At 43.5% G+C, this 24,274-nt stretch overlaps 1 protein-coding gene across 4 annotated transcripts; it reads right to left on the bottom strand.

Annotated features, from left to right (window-relative positions):
* Positions 1-294: 294 nt before the first annotated feature.
* Positions 295-23,536, bottom strand: MFAP3L (microfibril associated protein 3 like). 4 transcript variants are annotated; one of them, XM_033160344.1, is made up of 3 exons: positions 23,127-23,536; positions 5,687-6,097; positions 295-1,375 (listed from the first exon to the last, which is right to left on the bottom strand). In XM_033160344.1, exons 2-3 carry the CDS (start codon positions 5,967-5,969, stop codon positions 504-506), a joined length of 1,155 nt encoding a protein of 384 aa, XP_033016235.1. In that variant the 5' UTR covers positions 5,970-6,097; positions 23,127-23,536; the 3' UTR covers positions 295-503. The 4 variants fall into 4 exon arrangements, with proteins under 4 accessions (XP_033016235.1, XP_033016232.1, XP_033016234.1 ...); XM_033160341.1 differs by having other exon boundaries at positions 295-1,378; positions 23,127-23,534; XM_033160343.1 differs by lacking the exon at positions 23,127-23,536 and adding an exon at positions 9,855-9,962 and having other exon boundaries at positions 295-1,378.
* Positions 23,537-24,274: the final 738 nt, after the last annotated feature.

Raw genomic sequence — 24,274 nt, 5'->3', positions numbered from 1 at the left:
GAAAGAGGTTCATTGGGGTTGTGGCTGGAGAGAAAAGGTTAAATCTCCTGGGTTCCACAAACCCCCAGGCTCCCAACCCAAGTCGAAAAGTGGAGAATCCCATGTGTGGTATTTAAATTTTAAAAAACACCACACAACCAGGTGAGATTGCTACTCATGCTAAGTGGGTACATACCATACATTTAAAGTAACCCCCTCCAAGAATACAAGGAACTGTAGTTTGTTTAGGGTGTGGGGAATTGTGGCTACAAGGGGTAAATTTCATTTCCCAGCATTTTTGTTTGGAGGGGGCGGGGGAGATGCGCTTTAAGCATATGGTGTGTATTCAGCTGTAATGTCTGGTTCAACCCTCAGGAAGAAAGGGCCCAGTAATCCATACATGTAGGCTTTTGCTATGATAGTCTTCAGGTAAGGCTTATTGGCAAAAAACATTATCCTTTTTGTTTCTGTTTTATAGAGTGCTCCACCTAATATTCTTGCTATGCATAGATTTGAAGATTGTGTCATACATGGCTTTCGTAAACAGTGCATGCGTCCATGTTGTTTCCCAGAGTTGTCTCAGGAGGGTTCGGTTCGCTGGAAGGCTCTGAGGTCAGCTCAGGAGTTTCTTCTGGCGCTTGGACAATTTCTTCCTCTTCCTTCTCCTTTTTAATTTCCAATTGTATACTGCCGTGTGACTGGTCATCCACCCAGTCCTTTTTAGCCAACGGGTGGACCGACACTTTTATCGCAATCTTCAGCGGTGGTTCGTGCAGAGAAGAAGCATCTGAGTCAGCGGTGAAAGAGTTGCTACGCTTTAAGGAGTTGGGAATCATGTACATCTCTTCCGGCTCAGCGGTCTCTTGTCCTACAGCTGGCTGCCTTACAGAGTTATGGCCCTGCTCCTCTAGCCCCACCACCTCCATGATTTCTCCCATTATAGTCTTGCAGTTCATGATGAGAGGGGGCAGTGGCACACTCCTAGCCAGCTCTTCAATGTAGCGGGCAAACTCCATGGTCTTGAACTGCGTGACTTTGGCAAGTTCAAGGGTCTTTGCCGATGTGATGATTGGGATGCGTTTCGCAATCTCAAAAGCCTTCTGCAGCTTTTCTGCCCCTTCCGTCCGAAAGAAATCATTGATCGCTTTCTCAGTCTTCTTTAGGTGGCTGCTCATCATGCACAGCCGAGTGATGTTTAAGATCAAAACAATGGTAAATGCTACAAGACATACAATCATGTAGTAGACCCCCATATCTCCAGAGGTAAAGACAACCCTCAGAGTCACTGTGTTATTCACTTGGCCATAGATGTTAGAAGCAACGCACATGTATTTTCCTCGATCCTCAAATGACACACTAGTAATATTCAATTGCCCGTTGTCAAAAATCCATTTCCCTGCTGGAAAGAATGCAGAAGTGATCAGGAAAATGCCTTTGTTTAAGCAAACTAAGTGTCAGCAGAATATATATATTTTTAATCACAACCATGCATCAAGGCTATCTGCAAATAACTTTGAAATAATGTTCTACAACAGTTCTATTTGGGCATTCTGCATGCAAATAGGACTATGAGAATGCAAAGACAGTGCACTAAGCCTGTCCCCAAATGGCTATCCCTGCCATCCTCAAACTTGGTGTGTGTGTGTGTGTGGGGGGGGTGATCTTCCATGCATAATGTAAGCTCCTGTCCCTGCATCACATGACCCCCCCTCCAAAGCTGGAGAGTGGTGGGAGTGGGGTGAAGCTTACATATTTCATTCCTGCTCACATATAGGGTTTACACGCAAGCAGAACACCCACATAGGTTTGGTCTCCACAATAATAATAATAATTGTTATGTTTTATTACATTTCTATACGGGCCAAGACAATAACCCAAACATCTCCTGTCAGGATTGCTATGGTTTATCTTGCTCAGTGGCTAAACTGGCTGTGTGCACATTCTGGCAGAGTAAGCTGTGGTCAAAATAAAGGAAGTAAGAACAACCTTTGGAACAGTGAATTTTAAATTTATCTGACCTGAAGGGAATCCTGTGGTCCAAAACCCAATGCATCTTGTGTGAGTAAATGGAATTTAAGTGGTTTTGTAAGCAAGTTGAAACATGAACCAGTCTTCTAAACCAGGAACACAATATAGCACAGTTAACCCCAGTAGGTTAACCCCAGTAACATAAATAGACTTAAATGCACCTAACAGAGATGTTCTCACATATATTCATTTTTAGGCAATGACTAAAGGCATCAAAAGGACGCGGGTAGCGCTATGGGTTAAACCACTGAGCCTAGGGCTTTGCTGATCAGAACGTCGGCGGTTCGAATCCCTGTGACGGGGTTGTGACGGATTGGCCCTAGGGTGGAGAAGTTATTACCTCCCGGCTCAGAAGGAGTTAATCCACCTTCATCTTGACTGACAGTTCATCCTTTGGGGGTGGGGCGGTCCCCAGTTTAAAAGGAGCGAACAGTTGTTTTGGCAGTTGAGAAGAGGGAGGGTGTGTGTGGAGACAGGGAAGAAGAAGGGTGTAGGGCCAGGATAGTGGTGGTTTAGGTTAGGTTTAGTTTAACTTGAAACTATAGAGTGAAAGAGTTTCTGTATTAATGCAACTAAGATTGTGAACACATGAATATTTAAAACAACTATGTTCTCAAGAAAATAAAGTTCAGTTCTTTTTGTGCCAAGGAGGAATTGTCATTATTGGTCCAGCAGAGTATCAAATCTTACAGAAGTGTGGACTCAAGGAAGGGAAAAACTTACCTGAGGGAAGGGGGTGATAGTTTGTGTCCTAGAGTCACACAGAAAAGGGTTAGATGGTGAAAACCCAGAGTGCCACGAAGTTGCCAGAGTGTTGAGGCAAATCGATACAGTGGGGATCCGAGCTGGGGGGAGGGGGCCTTTACTGTAGGCAAGAGGTTGTTCATTTAAGTAACCCAGAGTATTGAGGATACCAGGCCACAAAAGCTGGAAATAGACTCTCATTACTAATAAGCCCTTAAAGTAATAGGGGTTTGTTTTGAGGCAAACCAAGTGGAGGGGGGTTGGTTTCACCCCTGTACCCTTGTTGACACAATTTTTAGTAATTGAGAGGTGGGGTTCGTCGCAGGGGTGAGCTCCCGTTGCTCAGTCCCTGCTCCTGCCAACCTAGCAGTTCGAAAGCATATCAAAATGCAAGTAGATAAATAGGTACTGCTCCAGCGGGAAGGTAAACGGCGTTTCCGTGCACTGCTCTGGTTCACCAGAAATGGTTTAGTCATGCTGGCCACATGACCCGGAAGCTGTACGCCGGCTCCCTCGGCCAGTAACGCAAGATGAGTGCCGCAACCCCAGAGTCGGACACAACTGGACCTAATGGTCAGGGGTCCCTTTACCTTTACCTTTTAAAAGCATTAAAATGCAGAACTGGGGGAAGAGAGAGGTTAAAGCTGCTTCTCCCACCTTAGGAAGCTCCTTTATACCAAGTCAAACTTTTGGTTCATCTAGCCAAGTACTGTCTCAACTGACTGACAGCAGCTCTCTGGCAAAGGAGCTTCTCCTCACTGGTTACCCAACCTTTTAGGAATATAGGGAGCTGCCTTATACTGAGACAAAGCAACCACCCACCTAGCTCAGCATTGGCCACATCGGCAGAAGTTCTCCAGGATTTCAGACAGCAGTCCTTCCCAGCTGAACCTGAAGATGCCAGGATTTGAACCTGGAATTTTCTGCATGCAAAATCAGTGCTCCCCCACTGAGCTGCAACACTCACCTAATGCCAGAAACCCCAACATACATGTCTGGGTTAGAGCAACTAGATGGGGAAAGAAACAGAGAGCAGAGTGCATGAGCAAGGAGCAGGTGGGCAGAGAATACTGATGGCTTGCAGTGGCGAAGGCAAGGCTGCCCTCTGTGCCCTTGTACGCCTCGCCCTGCACACCACAGGCAGTCTTCCTGATTGTCACAGTGAGAAGTGCTTTGCAAGTGCTTTAAATAACATCGCTGCAAACTGCAGGTCTTTTGAGCCCCAGCGGCGTCATTCAAACTCTAGCGGAATCGCTCAGAGCACAAAAGCATGTGCTGTTAAACCTCCTACGCTGCTTCTGAAATTCCGTCCTCCACAGTTCAGCTTGTTCCTTCCTTTGCTTTCTTCGGGCACAAAATGTGTAAACGCGTTTCTGCTGCGCATAGTTAGCTGCACAGGAAGCAACTGCAGAAAACAAAACCTGCTTCTTGCCCAGCAGCCAGCTGCCCCAGGGCATTTCACAAGGAAGGCTCCTCTCCAATGGTTGCTCTGCGCCAACTGCTATTCTAGGGCATTAGGAGGTTTGAACTGTTTTTTTTTTTTTAAGGAGTTTTAATTGTATTGTTTTAGTATTGACATGGGATCCTTTAGAGGAAGATGCAGGATCTAAATTTAATAAATAAATGAGATGGCGATATGTCATACTCCACTTACTACAAAATGTGGTAAGCCTGCCCTGCCGCTCACTCTGCTGGGCGGGGCCCCGGACTTCTGCCCCAAAGTCCTGCCCTGATATAGTGCCACTGAGTGCAGGTGCTGTAAACTGATATATACAGTGGTACCTTGGTTCTCAAAATTAATCCGTTCCAGAAGTCCGTTCCAAAACCAAAGCATTCCAAAACCAAGGCGTGCTTTCCCATAGAAAGTAATGCAAAACGAATTAATCCGTTCCAGACTTCTAAAAACAACCCCCAAAACAGCAATTCAACATGAATTTTACTATCTAAAGAGACCATTGATCCATAAAATGAAAGCAATAATCAATGTACTGTACTATAAAATAAATAACAGTATTGTAGATGATAAAAATGAAAAATTAATTTTTTTCTTCCCTGCACTGATGATAGTCATTGTTCAGATGGGGGGCTTTTAACCATTTCCGCAGTCAGTCAATCAATCAATCAATCAATCAATCAATCAGTAGCTGAACTGGGTTCCACACAGTCACAAAAACAAATTAACCAAAAAAGCCTCAAAAACAAAAACGCAAAATAAATAGCAAAAACAAAAGCGCCAAACTTAATCCGTTCGGGAAGTCCATTTGACTTCCGAAATGTTCGAAAACCAAGGCGCAACTTCTGACTGGTGCAGGCGCCTCGGAAACAATAGCCGACAACCACATCAGATGTTCGGCTTCCAAAAATCGTTTGAAAACCGGAACACTTACTTCCGGGTTTTCGGAGTTTGAGAACCTAAGCGTTTGAGAACCAAGGCATTTAAGAACCAAGGTACCACTGTATTCCTAAAAACTATTCTCTAATCCTATCAACCTGAACTGGTGCTGAAATGACATTCTATGTTCAGCTGCGCTTTATTTACTTATTTGCATTGTCATGTTGACCTCATCTTCGCTGCTGCCATCACTTTCACGCGTTATCTGATTTTATTGTTTCTAAATTGTGGTTTGTTATTATGTGTTTATGGTGTACGGTAGGGGTTGTTAACCATTTTTGGCCACCTTCGCACATGACTAGTGCTTGCATGCCATGGGTGGGCATGGCCAAAAGCCCAAAATTCTTATTTGCACACACAGGCCACAGTCTGTCAAATGATCCAGCTGATGACTGGGGAGGGAGAAGTGCTGAATCCCTATCAGGGTGTTGGTTTAGGTCGAAGGATTTAAACTTCTCCACTCAACTCATGCCCCATTTGCAATAACTGCAGCATCTCATTTATGCACTAGGCGGACCATGTGTTAGCTCCACAATTACATACCTGTATTCCCATCTTCCTTCAGCAAATGGCCGTTGGAGTTGTACCACTTGTACTCTGGCCCCGGATGACCTTGAACGTTGCAGTCAATCAAGGCACTGTAACCTTCTTTGACTATAATGTGATCAATTCTGGAGACGACCACAGGCACAGATCCTAAGACCATATGAGTGTGGTTTAAAGTGCTGTTCGTGACATCTTCAGCAGCTGTCAAGACTGCTAGCAAGATGGAAAGGTGTAGGGTAGTCCAATAGGACAAAAAGAGGTGGTGGCTGAACATATTCATCTGTTTTCTTGTGCACTGCAGAGCAGGTTTAAGGATGGGCCAGGAATCGTGTAGTACACTGTCCTGAAGAAGCCACGGGTAATATTAACCTTGATCCATGAAATTTTAAGAGCCAAGAAAATAATACCCTGCAAAATAAGACAAGTTATATTAGCAAACGGGAGTGAGGAACATTATTGAAGGTGGAATAATATGTCCTTAACCAGTTCAGTTATGCCAACCTGCTTACACCATTAGTAGCCAACGTAGTATCCTCTAGATGCTTCTGGACTCCAATTCCCATCAAACGCAAGCAACATGGCCAATGGAAGTGATGATGGGAGGTGTAATCCTACAACATCTAGAGGTAATCACATAAGCACATATGTAAAAGGCTGCAGGGGGTGGGATGCAAAAATATTTAAGCACACATGATTTTTGTGTGACAGAATGTAGCTAAGGTCATAGCTTATAATGCAGACAGAGCCCTGAAACACATTTGAATTATTATAACCTTTTAGCAGTCACTTATCCAGCAAAAAACCTCTCCACTGGCGATGCAATTAAGGTTTCACTAGAACAAGAATGTAAGTTGTGATCTGTTCCATTAAAGCAGTGCAATGTGGTTAATATTATTAATAGAGCAACAAATCTATCAATTTGACTCATGGGGGCAGAAAAGTCCAGCAATCCTTGGAAGCAGCTGTAGCACACTAGGACTTGAGAAGATATGCCCAGGGAGTAAATAACCATCTCTCTGCTGTCGCTGCCTCCCTGTATTAGTGTTTCAAGAAACACCAAACAGCTGATGTTCAGTGCAAGTGCTGTAAGAACCAGGAGGCCTTCTTTCCTCCCTGACTGAGAATTGCCCAAAAGCAGAAACACCAAAGGGAATGGTCTGCAAAAAGCTTCTGCAGAAATTAGGCTAGCCCAGTAAATGGTTAACAAGTCAATGTCTCAGTTACAGGTTGGTAGGCGTGTTGGTCTGCCATAGTCAAAACAAAATAAAAAAATTAAAAAATCCTTCCAGTAGCACCTTAGAGACCAGCTAAATTTGTTCTTGGTATGAGCTTTCGTGTGCATGCACACTTCTTCAGATACACTGAAACAGAAATCACCAGACCTTTATATATAGTAAAAGAGTACTCACCAGACCTTTATATACAGTATAGTGAGAGAGTACTCTCACTATATATAAAGGTCTGGTGACTTCTATTTCAGTGTATCTGAAGAAGTGTGCATGCACACGAAAGCTCATACCAAGAACAAACTTAGCTGGTCTCTAAGGTGCTACTGGAAGGATTTTTTTATTTTTTATTTTTTATTTTGTTAAGTCAATGTCTGGTGAGGATTTTCACAGCCCTCAGTTGTAATCATTCCCTTGATTGTGTCATGTAATGAAGAGTAGAAAGCATTATAGAAGCAAAATGTTGTCACACCCACATTAATCCCAACACAACAAAGCAATGCTTGGCAACCTCTTTATGTGGTACTGTGCCCTGCAAATTAATTAATGCAACCCTTTATGATGACATAAGAGACTCTGAATTTCATGAAGACATGTTTTAAGAGTATCCAAACCAGTGTATTTCTAAACAAGATTATCATATGCAACCACCATATTTGGGCTTGGAAGGAAATGCAAAACATCAGGATTTACTGATGCAGCATACAGGGGCGGAAGAAGGGGGTGCGGTGGGGGCAGTCCGACACGGGTGCCATCACTGAAGGGGGTGACATTCAGCATGCCACCTGTGGCCCGCCCATGACTCCCAAGTCTACCCCAAGCAGTTGGGGGAAGGGGTGGAGCTGCACTGCCTTGCCAGTGGACTTCCCCCTTTCCCCCATCATTTTGACAGCTCGGGGGAGGCTTGGGAGTTGTGGGCGGGTGGCATGCCTTTGCCCCCTGCTCCTGGGCTGCTTTCAGGTGGGGGGAAGCCTCCCCTGAGCTGTCAAAAGGAAGAGGGAAGGGAGGAAGGCTGCTGGCAAAGTGGCCCGGCTCCCTCCCTCCCCCTGCCCAGGAAGCAGCCCACCATGGGCGGCTCACTCCATCCCCCATGGATGGGTTACTCCGCCCCCTGGGATGCTTGCCCCGCACCCATAGCCCCACCCCCGGGTGCACAGCATGTGCGCCGCTCTGGGTGCTGGAGCAGCTAGCTCCACCTCTGGCAGCACATTGGGTTCAAAAGTTCACTGGAAATGTGCACTCAACGATGTGAACTCAAGGCAATGACAGACTAGAAAGGGTGATCGATAAGTCCCACTCATTGGTAGCTGTGATCTCTCTGGCTTTACACAGTTTCTAAGCAATTGTCTCCAACTCTATGAGCCATTTATAGTTGAACAACATCACCTCCGGGATCTCTCCAGTCCCACCCTTTTCACTAGCGCTAGCTGAATTATAGGCACTGAAACACACTCAACTTACACTATGGCAGCATTTTCATAGCACCACACCCATCTGAAAGCTAGTACACCAAAATGCATGTGTGCATACCTTCTCTCGCAATAAAATCTATTTCTTCCCCTCCCAACTCCCCTGCAGCAAGCAGAAAAGGGAATATAGCAGACGAACAGTATGATCTGATGTAGTACAATCCTATGCATTATTCAGAAGAAGGATCTAATGTCTTCAAGGGAACTCGCTTCCTGGAGTGTAGAGCCTTAGACACAGCCTGACAGTGTAATCCTCTTCATGTTTACTTGGAAGTAAGTCCCATTCTGTTCAATGGGGATCACTCTTTAGTAAGGGTTCTTAGGAAATGCGGAAAACTGGTATTGGGGAAAATGAGAAACTCTATCCATTCCTACCTAGGAACGTAACTTACTTCTGAATAGACATGCATAGGATTATGTTAGGCAGGGTCCTTTCCATCCCCAGTCTTACCAATCAGGAACGACAGGGTTTGTTTGTCTTATTTGTTTCCCCCACCTCACTCCATGATGGAATACAAATGGTACTGTATGTTTATCATAGGAAAATTAGCAGGTATATTCAAATCAAGGCTAAACTTACCCAGGTACATATTATTTCATGTGCAGATAGTATTTCTCTTAGCAGTTGTCACGGGTGCATTCTTTGCAAACAAATCTGTTTTGTGATGCTTATTACCATACGCCGGACCTGCAGTCAAATTTGCTTGCTTTAAAGCCACATCACTCTGCCACATCTACAAATCACATGTTGTAATGTGCAAATGAAGCATTTAATCACTCCAATACCAGTTCTGGGTGGAGTGTAGATGCAATAACTTCTCTCATAGCAATCTGTTTCAGGCACATCATTAATTTTGGGGAAAGGACTGTATAATCATTTCTTTCATCTGCTCACAGATTCAAGTATTTTTAGTTACACATATAGATATGGGCTGGAGAATCACAACTCAACAAACTAAACAAAAGTAAATTTAAACCGAAAATTCTTTCTAGTAGCACCTTAGAGACCAACTGAGTTTGTTCCTGGTATGAGCTTTCGTGTGCATGCACACTTCTTCAGATACTTTATCTGAAGAAGTGTGCATGCACACGAAAGCTCATACCAGGAACAAACTCAGTTGGTCTCTAAGGTGCTACTAGAAAGAATTTTCGATTTTGTTTTGACTATGGCAGACCAACACGGCTACCCACCTGTAAAAGTAAATTTGTATTTAAAATGAGTGATACTCTTATTTCTTTCTTATGAGCTTGTGAAATCAAAAGAGTTTCTGCCTTCCAAGATTATTGGAACAGTTTTTGTCCTTGGTGCTACATTTGTGTAAGCTCCAGCCTAGAACATTTACAGTGTAATTATGTACATGTAGACTTGCCATATGTCAGGAAAATTCCTGACATGTCCTGGTTTTCAGGTGTAAAAATTGCGCTGGGGGCGAACTTAGCCGAATCATAAAAATGTCAATGAGACTTAACTCTCAAGAAAGTGGGGTTAGGATTACAGCCTTCATGTGATACTGCATTTCCTTATCAGCAGGGATTTGAATCTCTGCAGGACGGGGTATAGCCTTGCTGTGGGGAAAACCAAGCTGCTGTTAGCCTTCACTAGAAGCAAATAAACTGAAGAACACCAAACCTACAACACACCCAGTCTGGTAGCACCCTTAAAACACAAGTATCAGAGAGCAGCATAATTACGAAATAGCACACTGGAGGACACACAAGCATCAAGAACATTTTTAACAATTAAGTAAAAGTGGCATGGGAACAGGAAGAAGGCTGTGTTTGCTTTTCACAAGCAATGCCACAGGCACTGTGCATAAGTGCTTATGATACTCGCACAGCCACATTCCAGCAGCAATTGAAAAGCAATGAATGATTGCAATAATTGGCAGAGGAGTTGCATTTCAACAAGTTTTTCCAGCCAAATGAAAAGGTCTCTGTCTTATGTTATGCATTTCAAACCCTATTTGCAGTTGTTCTTTGTACTGTTTTTAAAAATAGGTTTGCTGTTTTTATATGTTTGCAAATCGCCTTGAGACAGACCTGTAAAAGGCGATTCGTGAATTAACGATTAGTGCTACCACCATGACTAATAATAATTTCCCAATTTATAAAGTATTGAACTTTGAATATGGACTCTCCTTGAGAATATAAAATGTGCAAAAAAAACACGACATTCTCCAGCTATCTAATCACTTGTGGAGTAGCAAGTACCAGTGAAGTTAGCCAAGCTACCCGGTATCTTAGTTCTGTTCTTTGTGCATGGCCCCAGCAAAATCTTTCTTTGACTTGTAAATGCTTTCAGAATATGGATCTGTAACAACAGGTTTTGAAACCAGAAGGTGTCACCTTCATTTTCTTTTAAAGAGCACAACTTGGAATATCCTTTTGCCATTATCAATGGGCAGAGCAATCTAGTAGGAGTAGGGGAGGGAGAATTTGTGGTAGTAAAGGGAAAGAGGTATTCCAGCTGTAGGGCTTTCATCTCTCCCCAGACCCACCTGGGGGCATCTTGGGGAAACAGGGGAAGGGACACTGCAAAATCCCATGGCCTTCTTAGTGACCACAGGATTGTGCCCTAAATGTCACCACACATTACATTCCAACATTAGTCATCCTCAAAAGGAGACCCACTGAAATCTATGAACTTAAGTAACATGTCTACTGATTTCGATGGATCTACTCTGAACATGATCAACGCTAGATATTTCCTATAGGATGATTATGAATTGGATTATGGATGCAAAAATCACTCTCGTGTTTGAATTTCCAATGAAATTATAACGCTCAATGCACGGATAAGGGGGGGGGACTCTCAGTCCAATCCATGCATTCCAGGTGGATTTGTATGGCAGCAGCAATCCTTGAAGCCCCTAGGTCTCAAGCGTCACTCCAGATATTGTTGACTTCCAAGTTCCATCAGCCCCAGACAACATGGCCAATGGTCAGACATGATGACAGCTGCTGTCCAGAAACATTACTTTGGGGGGGGGGGATTCAGAAGCATGAGAGATTCCCACATCTGCAGTCCCCAGAGTTTTATGTAACATCTGAATCAATGCTAAGGCTGAAATAAAAAAGAAAGAGAAGAAAAGAGTAATGTTCTTCCATACAGAAACATACTTTTACTGCATGAAAATGGTTTAGTGGGTTTTTTTGTATTGAATTTTATCTGCATGCCTTTTAAACAATATTGCTCTGCTGGTAAAATCCGGCAGACAGAAACAACACTATGCAGCTGTGGTGAAGATTTTTTTAAAAAAAATATTTTTTGATGAAGATCCATATATATGTTTCACTTAGTTCCTTGATTGGTTGATTTCATCTATTCTTTAGAAGAGTTCTGAGGGGCTTGTGTATACGACAGCTGCATAAATCATCTGGATTTATTTAGAAGCCCTGTTTATTTATGAGGGCAGGCAAGTCACTCTCTGCAGCTTGGTACACAAAGCTATTATTGCAGAAACAGCTGTATCTCTTTATTAGATATTTGTTTAACTCATTACAAGAATACCCCAGGCAATGACTTTGAGTACAGCTGCTTCTTCAAAGCTGCGGTGCATGTGCAATATATGCACGTAACACCACATATGTATCAGGCAGTTAAATCCCTCTTATTGTTAAGAACGAAGGAGAGAAATGCAAAATCAGGACTCTTAGGCTAACTCCCCCCATCTTCTGTCTGCAGCTTCCCTGCCACTTACCGTACCTCCCCCCCTGCATTTAACTGTTTCTAGTGTTTAATTTAAACAAAAAAAATCTGCTAGGGCTCAGGGCTCTGTTTACTGAAGCTACCCTCTGATCTGGAAGCCATTGCCCCTAATCCCTGACATGCAGGGAGACTGTTTGCAGTCACTCAGTGGTTAGAGAAATACAATCTGAACCTGCTTAGGAACTCTTTCATCTATTCCTATTTCATATGCTTCCTCTGGTTCAGCTATGCGCAGGCAAGAAAACAACAACACCCTTCTGTTTTCCAGTGCGCGTAATGAATCAGCCATTAGTCAGAGACAGGATTAAGGAGCAAATCTAATTTTGTGTGCTTGTCCTTCTTGCTTCCTTTCCTAAAACAGAAGCAGAAGCAAGAAGCAAGATCCAAAGGTGGAAAATGGTACATTTCATTGAGTTCTTGGTGTCCAAAGGGTGTTGACTTGTTATGTGGTAACAGTGCATTCCGACCAGGAAGAGAAAGACAAGGCTAAATTGTAGGTCACACTTGAGGATGTGCAAACTTATATCCCTTTATCTATACAGGGTGTCTAGAGACTTTGGTAGATCTCATAAGATTTGCTACAGCCATATCAAAACCAGTATATTCTGGTGAGCTGTTGGACCAGAACCTCCTCTAGAACAGGAGCAGGGCAAAGTTTTCAGCCCAGTGCCCACATCCCTTTCAAGACAACCTTCCAGGTGGCCACATGAAAGTGGTGCACAGGGCCAGATGTGAAAGTGGGAGGAGCAAGACATATGAATTTTACCTTTGTACAGTGAGCTAGTTTCTTCACACTCACACTTCCCTCCATCCAGTCAAACAAGAAGCATGGTCAGAGCGCAAGGACACACTACAGCCAGGCAAAAACACACAAGAAGAAGGTGCAAAATAGGTCTGGTGGTGGGCATGGCCTGAGAGAGTCCCCATATACAGAGTGCATTCTAGGGGAAACCCTATAGTTTGTGATTTGAAATACAGAAAAAGAAAGACTCTCTCTCTCTTGAGAACGAATCCCAAAGTTCCTTACCTCCTGCATAGGCAAGAAGAATCAACAGGGCATGGCAACAAAAAAAGGCAGCAAGAGTGAGAAGAACTGTAAAAACAAAAAACAAAAAAACCAACCAGGGATATTCAGGTTTCATGGCTCCCTGTTGGCCTCTGGTCTCCAGAGTGTATGGAGGAAACGACACGATATCCCAGGGATGGCAAACAGTGTCTAGAGAGCGTTAGTCTGCATTATTACTATACATACTTGGTATTAACTCATGTCTGGCTATAGATACCAAAACTTAAGGAGCTTAAACAAAAGAACAAACAAAGAACTCAAGGACACCAATCCATCCAATGTTTCAAAACATCCATGGGGTTGGAGGACACCTGCTTGTGTAACAAGGTGTTTGGGCCCAGAAGTACTATCGACAGTCCCAGCTTAGTGATAATTTGCAATGGGTTTTACCTTGAGGCCATCTGCCCAAGCCTTCTGCCACTACTTCCCTTTCTCGAAAGCTTACCAGGAAGCAACAACAGTGGGAGCAACTTTGTGGTAGGGCTCCTGTTAAGATGTTGGTGCAGCTGCAGAGGTATCCCCAAATGTGAGGAATTATAGGGCAGTATTCAACTGAATAATTGTGTGAGTGGAACGACTTCCACAACAGGACCCCACCCCCATGGCAATCCCAAATCTGATCCAGAGTGTTGGGGGATCTGCCAGAACAAAGTTAGGGGGTGCTGGTGGGGGGGGGGAGAGACTGGAAGTTGTTCCATTTGCTTGTTGTTGTTGTTCAGTTGTTCCCGATTCTTCGTGACCCCATGGACCAGAGCACGCCAGGCACCCCTATCCACCACTGCCTCCCGCAGTTTGGCCAAACTCATGCTGGTCACTTCGAGAACACTGTCCAACCATCTCATCCTCTGTCGTCCCCTTCTCCTTGTGCCCTCCATCTTTCCCAACATCAGGTTCTTTTCCAGGGAGTCTTCTCTTCACATGAGGTGCCCAAAGTATTGAAGCCTCAACTTCAGGATCTGGCCTTCCAGTGAGTACTCAGGGCTGATTTCTTTAAGGATGGATAAGTTTGATCTTTTTGCAGTCCATGGGACTCTCAAGAGTCTCCTCCAGCACCATAATTCAAAAGCATCAATTCTTCGGCGATCAGTCTTCTTTATGGTCCAGCTCTCACTTCCATACATTATTACTGGGAAAACCATAGCTTTAACTACCATATATTCTGGCGTATAAGACTACTTTTTAATCCAGGAAAATCTTCTCAAAAGTCGGGGGTCGTCTTATACGCCGGGTGGAGAATCTGCAGTCGAGTATACCTCAAACTCTATATTTTAACTGGAAAAGTTGGGGGTCGTCTTATACGCCCAGTCGTCTTATACGCTGGAATATACGGTATACGGACCTTTGTCAGCAAGGTGATGTCTCTGCTTTTTAAGATGCTGTCTAGGTTTGTCATTGCTTTCCTCCCAAGAAGCAGGCGTCTTTTAATTTCGTGACTGCTGTCACCATCTGCAGTGATCATGGAGCCCAAGAAAGTAAAATCTCTCACTGCTTCCATTTCTTCCCCTTCTATTTGCCACGAGGTGATGGGACCAGTAGCCATGATCTTAGTTTTTTTGATGTTGAGCTTCAGACCATATTTTGCGCTCTCCTCTTTCACCCTCATTAAAAGGTTCTTTAATTCTTCCTCACTTTCTGCCATCAAGGTTGTGTCATCAGCATATCTGAGGTTGTTGATATTTCTTCCGGCAATCTTAATTCCGGCTTGCACAAGGAGTTTAATAATAATATTTGTACCCCAGCCACTTAGTGCTACTTTGAATACGACTCATAGTAAATACAGTGCTCAGAGCGTCTGTTGCCTTTAGTAGAATAATGAGAGCTACATTTCCAATGGTTTGTGTTGCAAGCATGCAAAACGGCATCCTATACTGTTCCTTATGTTGAGATGGGCACTGCTGTAGCAGAGCTGAAGGCCTAACGAAGGACTCAGTGTGAGGCCTCTCTGTCCTGCTACCCAAGTAATTTGGGGTGGGAAAGGAAAAAGCAAATACTGCAAAAGAAACTGAACCCAAGGGTTCAGCAAGGTCACCCCAAATTACAGGTTTGGGTGCTATCATTATTTCAAACTAAGGAGCAAGCGTATTTCTGACTTGGGCCTACAGGTCCAACATCCTTAGCAATACATTTATAATCCTCCTGGTTGTTGGGTGGAAACTGTTCTTAAGGAACTTGCACACATTCTTTAAAAGAGTTATTAACTCCTTTTACAAGACTACAAAGTGTTACTATTGACAATAGTGTTACATTTCTCAAGCTTTTTTTTTTAATTCACTGAACAGTTTGTAGTTCTCATAAAAGGTAATGTTTCAACAAAAGGCTCTGATAGTCACAAAGGAGAGAACAAATCTGCAGAATACCGCACCACTTCCAAAGACCCATCCGTAGGCGGTGAAAGTGGAGGGGTGTGTTCAGGGATTTGTTTGGTGATGGGAAGACATTCTATGAATTTTTAGTTTCCTAGGGCAAGCAGTGGAAGCAGAAGCTCTATACCCCACTTCTTATATATCTTTAGGTGCCATGCAAAACCATTCCTTTATAACCAGGCTTTTGACCTTCAACTATCTGTGGGCTATTAGAAGTGGGTGGGATGTTTTTAATGCTTTTTATTTTTTAAAAATCCGCTCTCTTGGTTTCAATGTACCTGTGTGGGTTTTGTTTTGGGCTTGTTTGTTTGCAAGTTGCTTTGGGTTGCCTTGGGCAAGCTAAAGCAACAAACAAATTTACCGGTAATCAATAATAGTAATAATTCAGTGTTGTAGCAGCAGCAGGTCTCTGGCCAATTACCATGCATACCCATAATGCTCAGTGGAATGACACTATGTCAGAAGGATAGGCTAATCTGTTACCGGTAATCTCAGTACCAATCAGCTTCTCATTTTCTTGTTTTAAGTTCAGTTCACCACATCAGTTTGCATTTTTTTAAAAAAAACATGAAAATTCATCAACATTTTAGTGTGAATTTATCTGAACATAGCCATGTTTGTATGCATTTTTTTTTTTTACTGTATACACACTTTTGGAAATAAATTTCCTAACAGAGATATATTTTGTGTATTGTTTTCTCTAACATATGCACACGTTATCCCAGTATGTGCATTTTTGTACACATTACTTGCACAGCAAAATTCGGAAAAGTGTGAATTTTGAAGGCGGCTGTGTTTTGCTTCACATGCGGGTTTGAAAGTGAAAATTAGGTGGCTGTGCCTTTAAATGCACACTCAGTTGAATTTCTTCCCAATCTTTAGTCAGTGTTGCTCCAAGTGAGGCTTTATGGAGGAACGTGGCAAGCCCACTCTATGCTCGCAAAACTGCAGCATCTGTTGATCTGCAGCCTTCAAAATCTCCCTAAATTTCTTTCCATTCCCTACCTACATATACTTCTCTATACACAAAACTTCAAAAGAAAGGTTCTGAGATGGAACCTTCAACTCAGCTCTAATATCTAGGGCTTAAGGGCGTAGACCTATTTCTGTATGTTGCATGTATTTTTTTTTATAAATATCATTATTATTTATTTGATATATATCTGTCTTTCCTCCCAAAGGACCCCAGGGGCACATGTAACTACCAGGTATTAATGAATGGTCTTTCCTTATTCCAATATTGTAAGATAGATGTAAGGAGACTGATTACTAGTTTTGTGATTAGGACCAGTTTTTGAAACACCAGAAGCAGTTCATAAGCAGTTATTAAATCTAATCAGAGCAAGTTAATACTTGCAATTTTAGAATAATTGTTTTAAGTCAATAATTAGCATGACAAAACAAATATATTTACTAGTTTTGAGGCTGCAGTAGGAATGAAGGCAGATTTGGAACTCTATGAAAGCAATGGACTTTGCAAAAGGACTGAGGAATCCTCATATAGTTTGGGAGGAATGAAGTCTTAGGGTGTATTTACACCTGTAATAGTAATGCTGTTTGAAGTGACCTTAAAGCTGGAGATGGCCCAGAGCCTGAAGCTTCCAGGAAGGCATCTAACAGGATTGAAGCATAGCTGTCAAGTTTCGGATTTGAAAATAAGGGATCAGCAGTCTCACCTATCCCGGGGACAGTCACATATCAGTGGTGGGCGGAGCCAGAAGTGAAAGTGGGTGGAGCAGCAATGTAAACTCCAAGCGGGCTCGGAGCAGAGCAAAGAGGAGGGCAGCCATGTGCTCCGAGCGATGGAGCCTCATCGTCTTCTTGTCTGATCCCATCAAAACAGGACAGGAAGCAGCAGCTGCTCAAAGGCAGCCAGGCTCCGCCCACCAGCTAACCCTATTGGCCGGCTGAGGGGCTCGGCGGCAACGGATAGGGGCTGATGCAGGGGGGGGAATACACCCCCCTGTAAGCGCGGGAAACGGCTCCCACTTGCTTTGAGGGCTGAGGCTTTTCTCTCCAAGTAGACGAGGTCTTCCCACCCAGTCCCTGGCCAGCAGGGGAGGAGCTGCTTCCATTAAAAATGGGAAATTTAAGGGAAATAAAAAATAAGGGAGAGCAGCGGGAAACTGCTTAAAATAAGGGAGAATCCCGGGGAAAACGGGATACTTGACAGCACTGGATTGAAGGCAGCAATGCTGTCATATTATTTGTCCCCCACTCACAAGCAACAAGAATTCATCAGCTTGCTAACCATGAATCTGTAAGCTCTAGCTAGCTAAAACAGGATTGGCCAATAGCTGTTGGTTGACCTATTCTGTATCTTTTAAAACACAAAGCAGAGACATTTTCAACCAAAAGCATTTCTCATGTGCTTGCTCTTTGCCAAAGGAAACGGCAACAATACTTTTCTATTTGTTGGAGCAAACACATTCAGAATCTGAAGTATCTGAAGAAGTGTGCATGCACACGAAAGCTCATACCAAGAACAAACTTAGTTGGTCTCTAAGGTGCTACTGGAAGGAATTTTTTTATTATTATTTTTTTATTTTGTTTTGACATTCAGAATATGTACATGAAGAGCACCCCTAACACTTTAATTAATTAAACTGCAGGATTTTAACACTCCCCTATATTTGCGCACAGGCCTATGCATAATGCTTTCTTTTGAGTAACTGGTTGAAAGGTTTTCATATTCTCCTCTGCATTTCATTTTGTTTTCTAGTTTTATCCAACCAATATAAAGCTCTTAAGCTTTTCCTTGCAAACTAGGCCTATGAATGCTCATCTAAAATGATTTTATTATTTAACATGGGCAAATACAGTACAGTCTCTTTTACTGAAGTGCCAAGGCATCTGGGAGAAACCCAGAACTTTTGGACAATAAAACTGTTGTATACGGACATATTTTATCCAGTCCCCAAACACTGGTTACTACATTGTAAACAAAACACTTCTCAGCTCTTTTCCAACAAGGTATTTATAGTGAAGTGGCTACAATGGCTTTTTTATGAGCACAGTTTAATTGGGGCTAAATCTGAACAAAATCACAGCCTTTGCTAATATTTTAAGAAAACCAAGGGACTGCAGGGACAGACTGAGGTTTATGTGGATCCTTATAATAAGAAGTCTACAGTGTGGGACTCCCACATCCTTGCCAAGGAACTTGCTACACTTCTATAATCCCTTTTAAAAAAAAGTTTTTAAAATTGTTATTTCATGTTATAATGTGTATAAAACAGAGATAACAATTATAACAAAAGACAGCAATTTAAAGATGAAGAACAAAACTTTAAAATAGGCACATACAATGAGTTAAAATAACAAAGTCCAAGTAAAGACTATCAAATTCATCAGGTATCAAATAGCTCCAGATTTGTCTGGTTTGTGAGAAGGCTTGTCTTGAAAATTAAGGCTCCATTGTATATTGCATATGTCATCAAGGAATGCCAGATCATATAAAAAGGGTCTGGAGGTTCTAGTCCTTGTCAAAATCTCAAATTATGTGTGATTTTCTCCATTATAGCTATACTCCAGAGTAAGCAATACCAAACATCCAGTGCAAGATTTGGGGCTGTTTTCCACTGAGTTGCAATAATGGTTTGTGCTGCCAAGATCATATATAATTCTTTTTATTTCTATAGTCCTTGATCTGCTCCCTCCCCCCCCCCCCCGTGGTATCGTTGCCATTTTTAAAGAAATACACCGGATCTCAGGCTCAGCAGGACGGGCCTTGAAATATCCATGGGCTGTAAGCAACTCTCTGACTTTGGAAAGATGTTGGTGTGGGTCATAAACCAGGTCTACAGCTGCTGAAGAAGACTAATGGCCCGTGTCAGCTACCGTACTTTACCTTGTCAGGTCCACTTCCTATGTGATGATTATGTGGAGCGGGAAAGATTAATAGCTGTGGCTTCCCAGTGAGGATGGTAGGTGTGTACTAATGTTCCGGAAGCAGCTATGAACGCAAGACCTAGAACTAATTTCTTACCACTTGGCAGAGTGAGGCAGCTGCTTTAGGTGGCAAATGCTGAGGAATGGGGAGCAGTGGGAAGGTGTTCGAGGACAGAGCTGTGTGTGTCACACGGCCTGCCTTGCACCCCCTAAACTAGCTTGCTGCTTTCAAGTAGGTGGAGGATGCTGTGCTGTGTTGAAGTCGGAGTCCATTGTCAGCCAGGCTAGCATTTGCATGTGGATTGGACACAGAGAGCCTTTTTGCCTCAGGCAGCAAATTGTCCCACGCCCAAGGCATGAACCACAGCAACCCCTTCTCCCCTCTTTTCCTGTGTGCAGCCAGTAATTTTCCCTGCTGCTCTCATAAACCATGGCGACTCTGTGCTGTTTCATAACTGCCATCAGCTCCAGCTTCTCAGATGCAATTTCTTCTTTCACAGGTCTCTGTATGATTTTGTTCTCATGACAGATGCTCGCAATAACTCTTTAGTGCTTTTCTAAGCTCCGTGGGATAGGTAGATTGGGAGCTACTTGCTTTTTCAATCTATTGAGCATCTATGGCCTATAGTGTGGATTTAAGGGCTACATTGTGCATTGGGATTATATCGTTCTCTGTTCCTGCTCATGTTGTGCTTGTGGACTACTACTTGGGCTCAGCAGCAAGATATATATTAAATTTCCTCCAGTGTTTATCTGATGAAAATAGATACATGTAACACCAACAAAGTAAAGTGAGAGAATGGCTCATATATGAGACAGTAGATCAGTTGTGTGGGAAAGCTGCTTCTATGGTGATCCAGTAACTGGTGCAGCCTGTTAAGGAAACTTTCAAGTTATAAGTCCAAAGTACATATTATTGCTACCTAGAAAAAACTGGGGTGGACATTGCTGGCATGGTAGATTACCATGTGTCCCACCTTTGCTTAAATACTGTATAAAAATGTTGACTGGGAATGGTGGGACTTGGACATCCCTGATGTAGATGGGGTGATGCAGGAACAACTTTAAAGAAGGCAGCAATCACACTAGTCCAGTTCCCATGTTTACGGGAGCTAAAAACACTCTGGCAGTCTCTGTGTTCAATAATAGGAAAGAACATATACCAAGTTAGACCAGTGGTCCATCTAGCTTAGAATTGTCTACAATATCTGAAAGGCATTCTCCAGGGTTTCAGGCAGGAATTTTACATAGCCCTACCTGGAGATACCAAGAATGGAACCTGACACCTTCTGCTGAAAAACAAGCAAGCAAGCAAGCAAACAAACAAACACCCCTGAGCTAAAGCTTCCTTCTCAGCTCCCCTAAGTTGAGGGAGAGATAACAAGAAATGTCTGTTTCCTTACATTAATGGACAGCTCTGGCTGGCCACTACTGGAATCAGAGTACAGGCCTTGATAAACTTTGTCTAATCTAACAAAGGCAGCTGCTTCAATCTCATTGATTAAAAAAAAATTTATGTTGCACTGATGTACATCAAAAACGAGAACTCATATCGACCAAGGAGATATTGTACCTCTGAAACAAGGAGAGGACATGACCTTGAAAAAGGGAAAGACTTGTGGTTCTGGAATTGCAGCAGGGGGGGGGGAACACACACACACCATTGGACAAGTTATCTTTTGTGGGGGGGAAGGAGGTTCTGAAAAGGTTGCATTTCATTCTCTGAAAGATCCAACCATATTATTGGAGCTTTAGAAATGTATAGTGCCACATGTGGAGTTTATATATTACAAATGAAATAGGAATGAGTTGGAAGCTCTTGTCTGTTTTGTTTCACACGATTTCCCTTCATTGCAGGGTTTGTACTGTTGAAATGGATAATGTCAGGTTGCTATGAAAAGCATGAAACTGCATGGCTGCTCCTTTAGGCCATTTACAGTATCCAGATAAGCATCTTGTGGAACTATTCTAATAAGAAACACCTTTAATTAAAAGTGCTGAAAGAAAGCAGACAGTTTAAATTAAATTCAAGGACTTTTGCAAAAATCCCAATTTGAAAAGGTTATTTGCTTGCATTTACTGCTTCAGAGAATTGTATGAGAAATTAAACACCAAGTTCAAATTATCAAGGTTGGGCTGGGTGAAGGTTAGGGGCCCTTAGCATGTTTCTTAGTTAAGTTTATGGCAACATTAGTATAAACCCTATTTTGGATATTGGACCACCCACAGCCCACAGAAAGCATCCCTTGTCTCTAGCAAGCAGGGATCAAACTAGGCATGTACTGTATTGGGCAACGAGGCAAAAGGAACAAAAGGAACTTCAAAACACAAAGTGCAACATTGCTCCAGCCATGACATCATACCCGACTCCAAGATTACCTGATGGGTTTGTTTCCATCTCTCTCTTTTGCAACGCTTTCGTTGCATTGTTAATCCACCGAACACCCCTAGGCAGGCATGAAATAAACTTGCTCCCCAACTCCTAAGTCGCATACACACAGATTGCCATCAAAAGCACTCACTCCAGCCCTTTGAGCTGTACTTGGCCATTTCAGTATTTACTGAATAACCCTCCCTCAACATTTCTCTTTTCCTGGTTGTGCATGCACTATACTTTTAAAGCACACTGAATACACATTTCCTCCCTCGAAGATTCTGGGCACTGTAGTTCACCCCTCAGAGAGTTACCATTCCTAGCAACCCTTAGCAAACTACAGTGCAAGGAATTTGGAGAGGGCTCTGAGTGTGCTTTGAAGGTGCCTTTTGGGCATTCCTTTACACAGCCTGAGACTAAAGAAACATTCCAAATTCATCGGCGTCAACTCTGATAGACTCCCTTCCCAGAAACAAGTGCTCCAAAGGCAACACAATATCATCCTTATGTCTAGTTTGTTCAAGGACCCAGTTCCTAGGAAAAAGTCAGAGGTAGGTGAATGGGATTTGAGGTACTCTCACTCACAAGTACCTGCATATCCACCAATGGTATCAAATCCAAGGCAATCTCTAGACTGCTAATGCTGTTTACTTTGGATGCTTGGAGCCCCAACTCTAAAAATCCTTAATTTCTTAAAAGAAAGGGATTGTGACTTAAGCCTGCTGGGCCTTTGTTGGCCTGGGAGTCCTTCTTCCTGCAAAATTCTGCATATGCTCAGAGGCACTCTCTAAAAAAGTTTCATTTTCTTTTTGTTTTTACTCCCATATGACGTAGACCAAATGAACCTTGCTACCAAACAGAGGCACACATCTTCCTCTCCTTTTCCCTTCCTATCCCGTTGCCTCTTCCAGAACCACCCTACACACGTCTACTCAGAAGTAAGTCCCACTGAGCTCGGATTCATTTCCTCCCAGGTAGGCAGGCAGCTGCATTAGCATGGAGATCGCCTGGAGCGCTTTCGCCCGAAGAAAGGCGGTGAGATCAATTTGACACATTAAATAGCTCCCTGCTCTGGAACCGCAGACGCCCTGCCCGAGTCTCACGTCGACTTTTCACTGTTTCATCATCATCATCAAAACCTGTTTCTGGTGCCACACTCCTACAAGTTGCAACAAACAGAGCGACCAGAGCCGTCATCCTCCTGAAAACATCACCTCTCTCTCTCTCTCTCTCTCTCTCTCTCTCCAACCACCCCCACCTCACTTCGCTAGTAAGCGTCAGCGTAGCTGGAAAGGTGATCTCTCTCCATCCCACACCCCCCCCCTCTCTCTCTCTCTACCTGCAAATCACCGTCCCGACGTTACTCTCCGCCACTGCGCCCGGCGATACGGCAAAGGGAATCGGATACAGGAGTGCTCGCAGCTGCGGCTTCCTTCCTGGCGTCCCGGCTTCTGGACCGCAATCCTTCTTGCGAGCTCCGCTGCGCCTCCAGTAGCTTGCCGGGCGACGCGTTCGATTTTGGAACGCCGGCGTGTCAACGAAGGTTCTACTGTGGAACGTCGGGACGCTGCAGCATTCCACGCGCGCACGCGCGCGCCTCCCCCCGAAAGCCGCAGCGCTGTCGCCGGCTCCCTCGCGCAGTGAAGCGGCAGCCCCAGAACTCGCCGGCTTCGGCGTGCATAAGTAGGTCAGAGCGCCACTGAGCATGCTCGAGGTCGAGCCAAGCTGCTGTGAAAATGCGACTATCCTCCGCCTCCCTCCTCTCGGTAGCCGCCGAAGGTCGCTCGCAGAACCTAGGGTGGGCACGGGGGGTGGGAGGAAGAGGCTCAGCCATTAGGGAACACTCCCTTTGGTAACCTTGGGACGAGGGGGGTGGGGTGGAGGAAGATGGCAGATCTCCGCCCAGCAACCTGCAATGACAAGGGATAACGCTGCACAATTAGTATCTGGACCGTAGGGATCCCCTGCAGTCTGCAGAAGCTTTTAAAAGGGATGGTTGCTGTTTGGTTACTATTCAGCAGACTGCCTTTAAATACAACTGCCTATTTGTTACCGGGTTTTCTTTTCTGCTGGGGTAAAGACTGCTGCCTTCACAGCACACAGATGTCTGTGTCTGTTTTAAATGACTGGTACCCAATAGGAATCAATTAAGTCTTTCTAAAGCGCTACTATGATTTATTTGGATTTCCTGGGATTCTGTCCAAATATATATATATTGCAACAAATTGGGAATTCCCTCAATTACCCCCCAAAGGAAAAAGACTTTTAAAAAGCACCTGCTGTATAGTAGTAAATTACCTTTGTGCCATGCTGGTAATTTAACTGCTACTTAATATATTCTAAATGCCCTGCCTGGAGGCCTTTTTCCAAGGCCCTCCTCTTCGAAATCCATCTCTGTCTTCTGAAATTGCATAGATACTGAACAGGAGTGGCCACTGTCACCCTTAGTCTTTGTTGTGGTGATCGAGGTTCTGGCTAAAATGATAA

The sequence above is a fragment of the Lacerta agilis genome, chromosome 9 (genome assembly GCF_009819535.1).
Source record: "Lacerta agilis isolate rLacAgi1 chromosome 9, rLacAgi1.pri, whole genome shotgun sequence".
Lineage (NCBI taxonomy): Eukaryota > Metazoa > Chordata > Lepidosauria > Squamata > Lacertidae > Lacerta > Lacerta agilis.
Note: the sequence above shows the minus strand (reverse complement) of the source record. Positions and strands in the feature narration are given on the sequence as shown.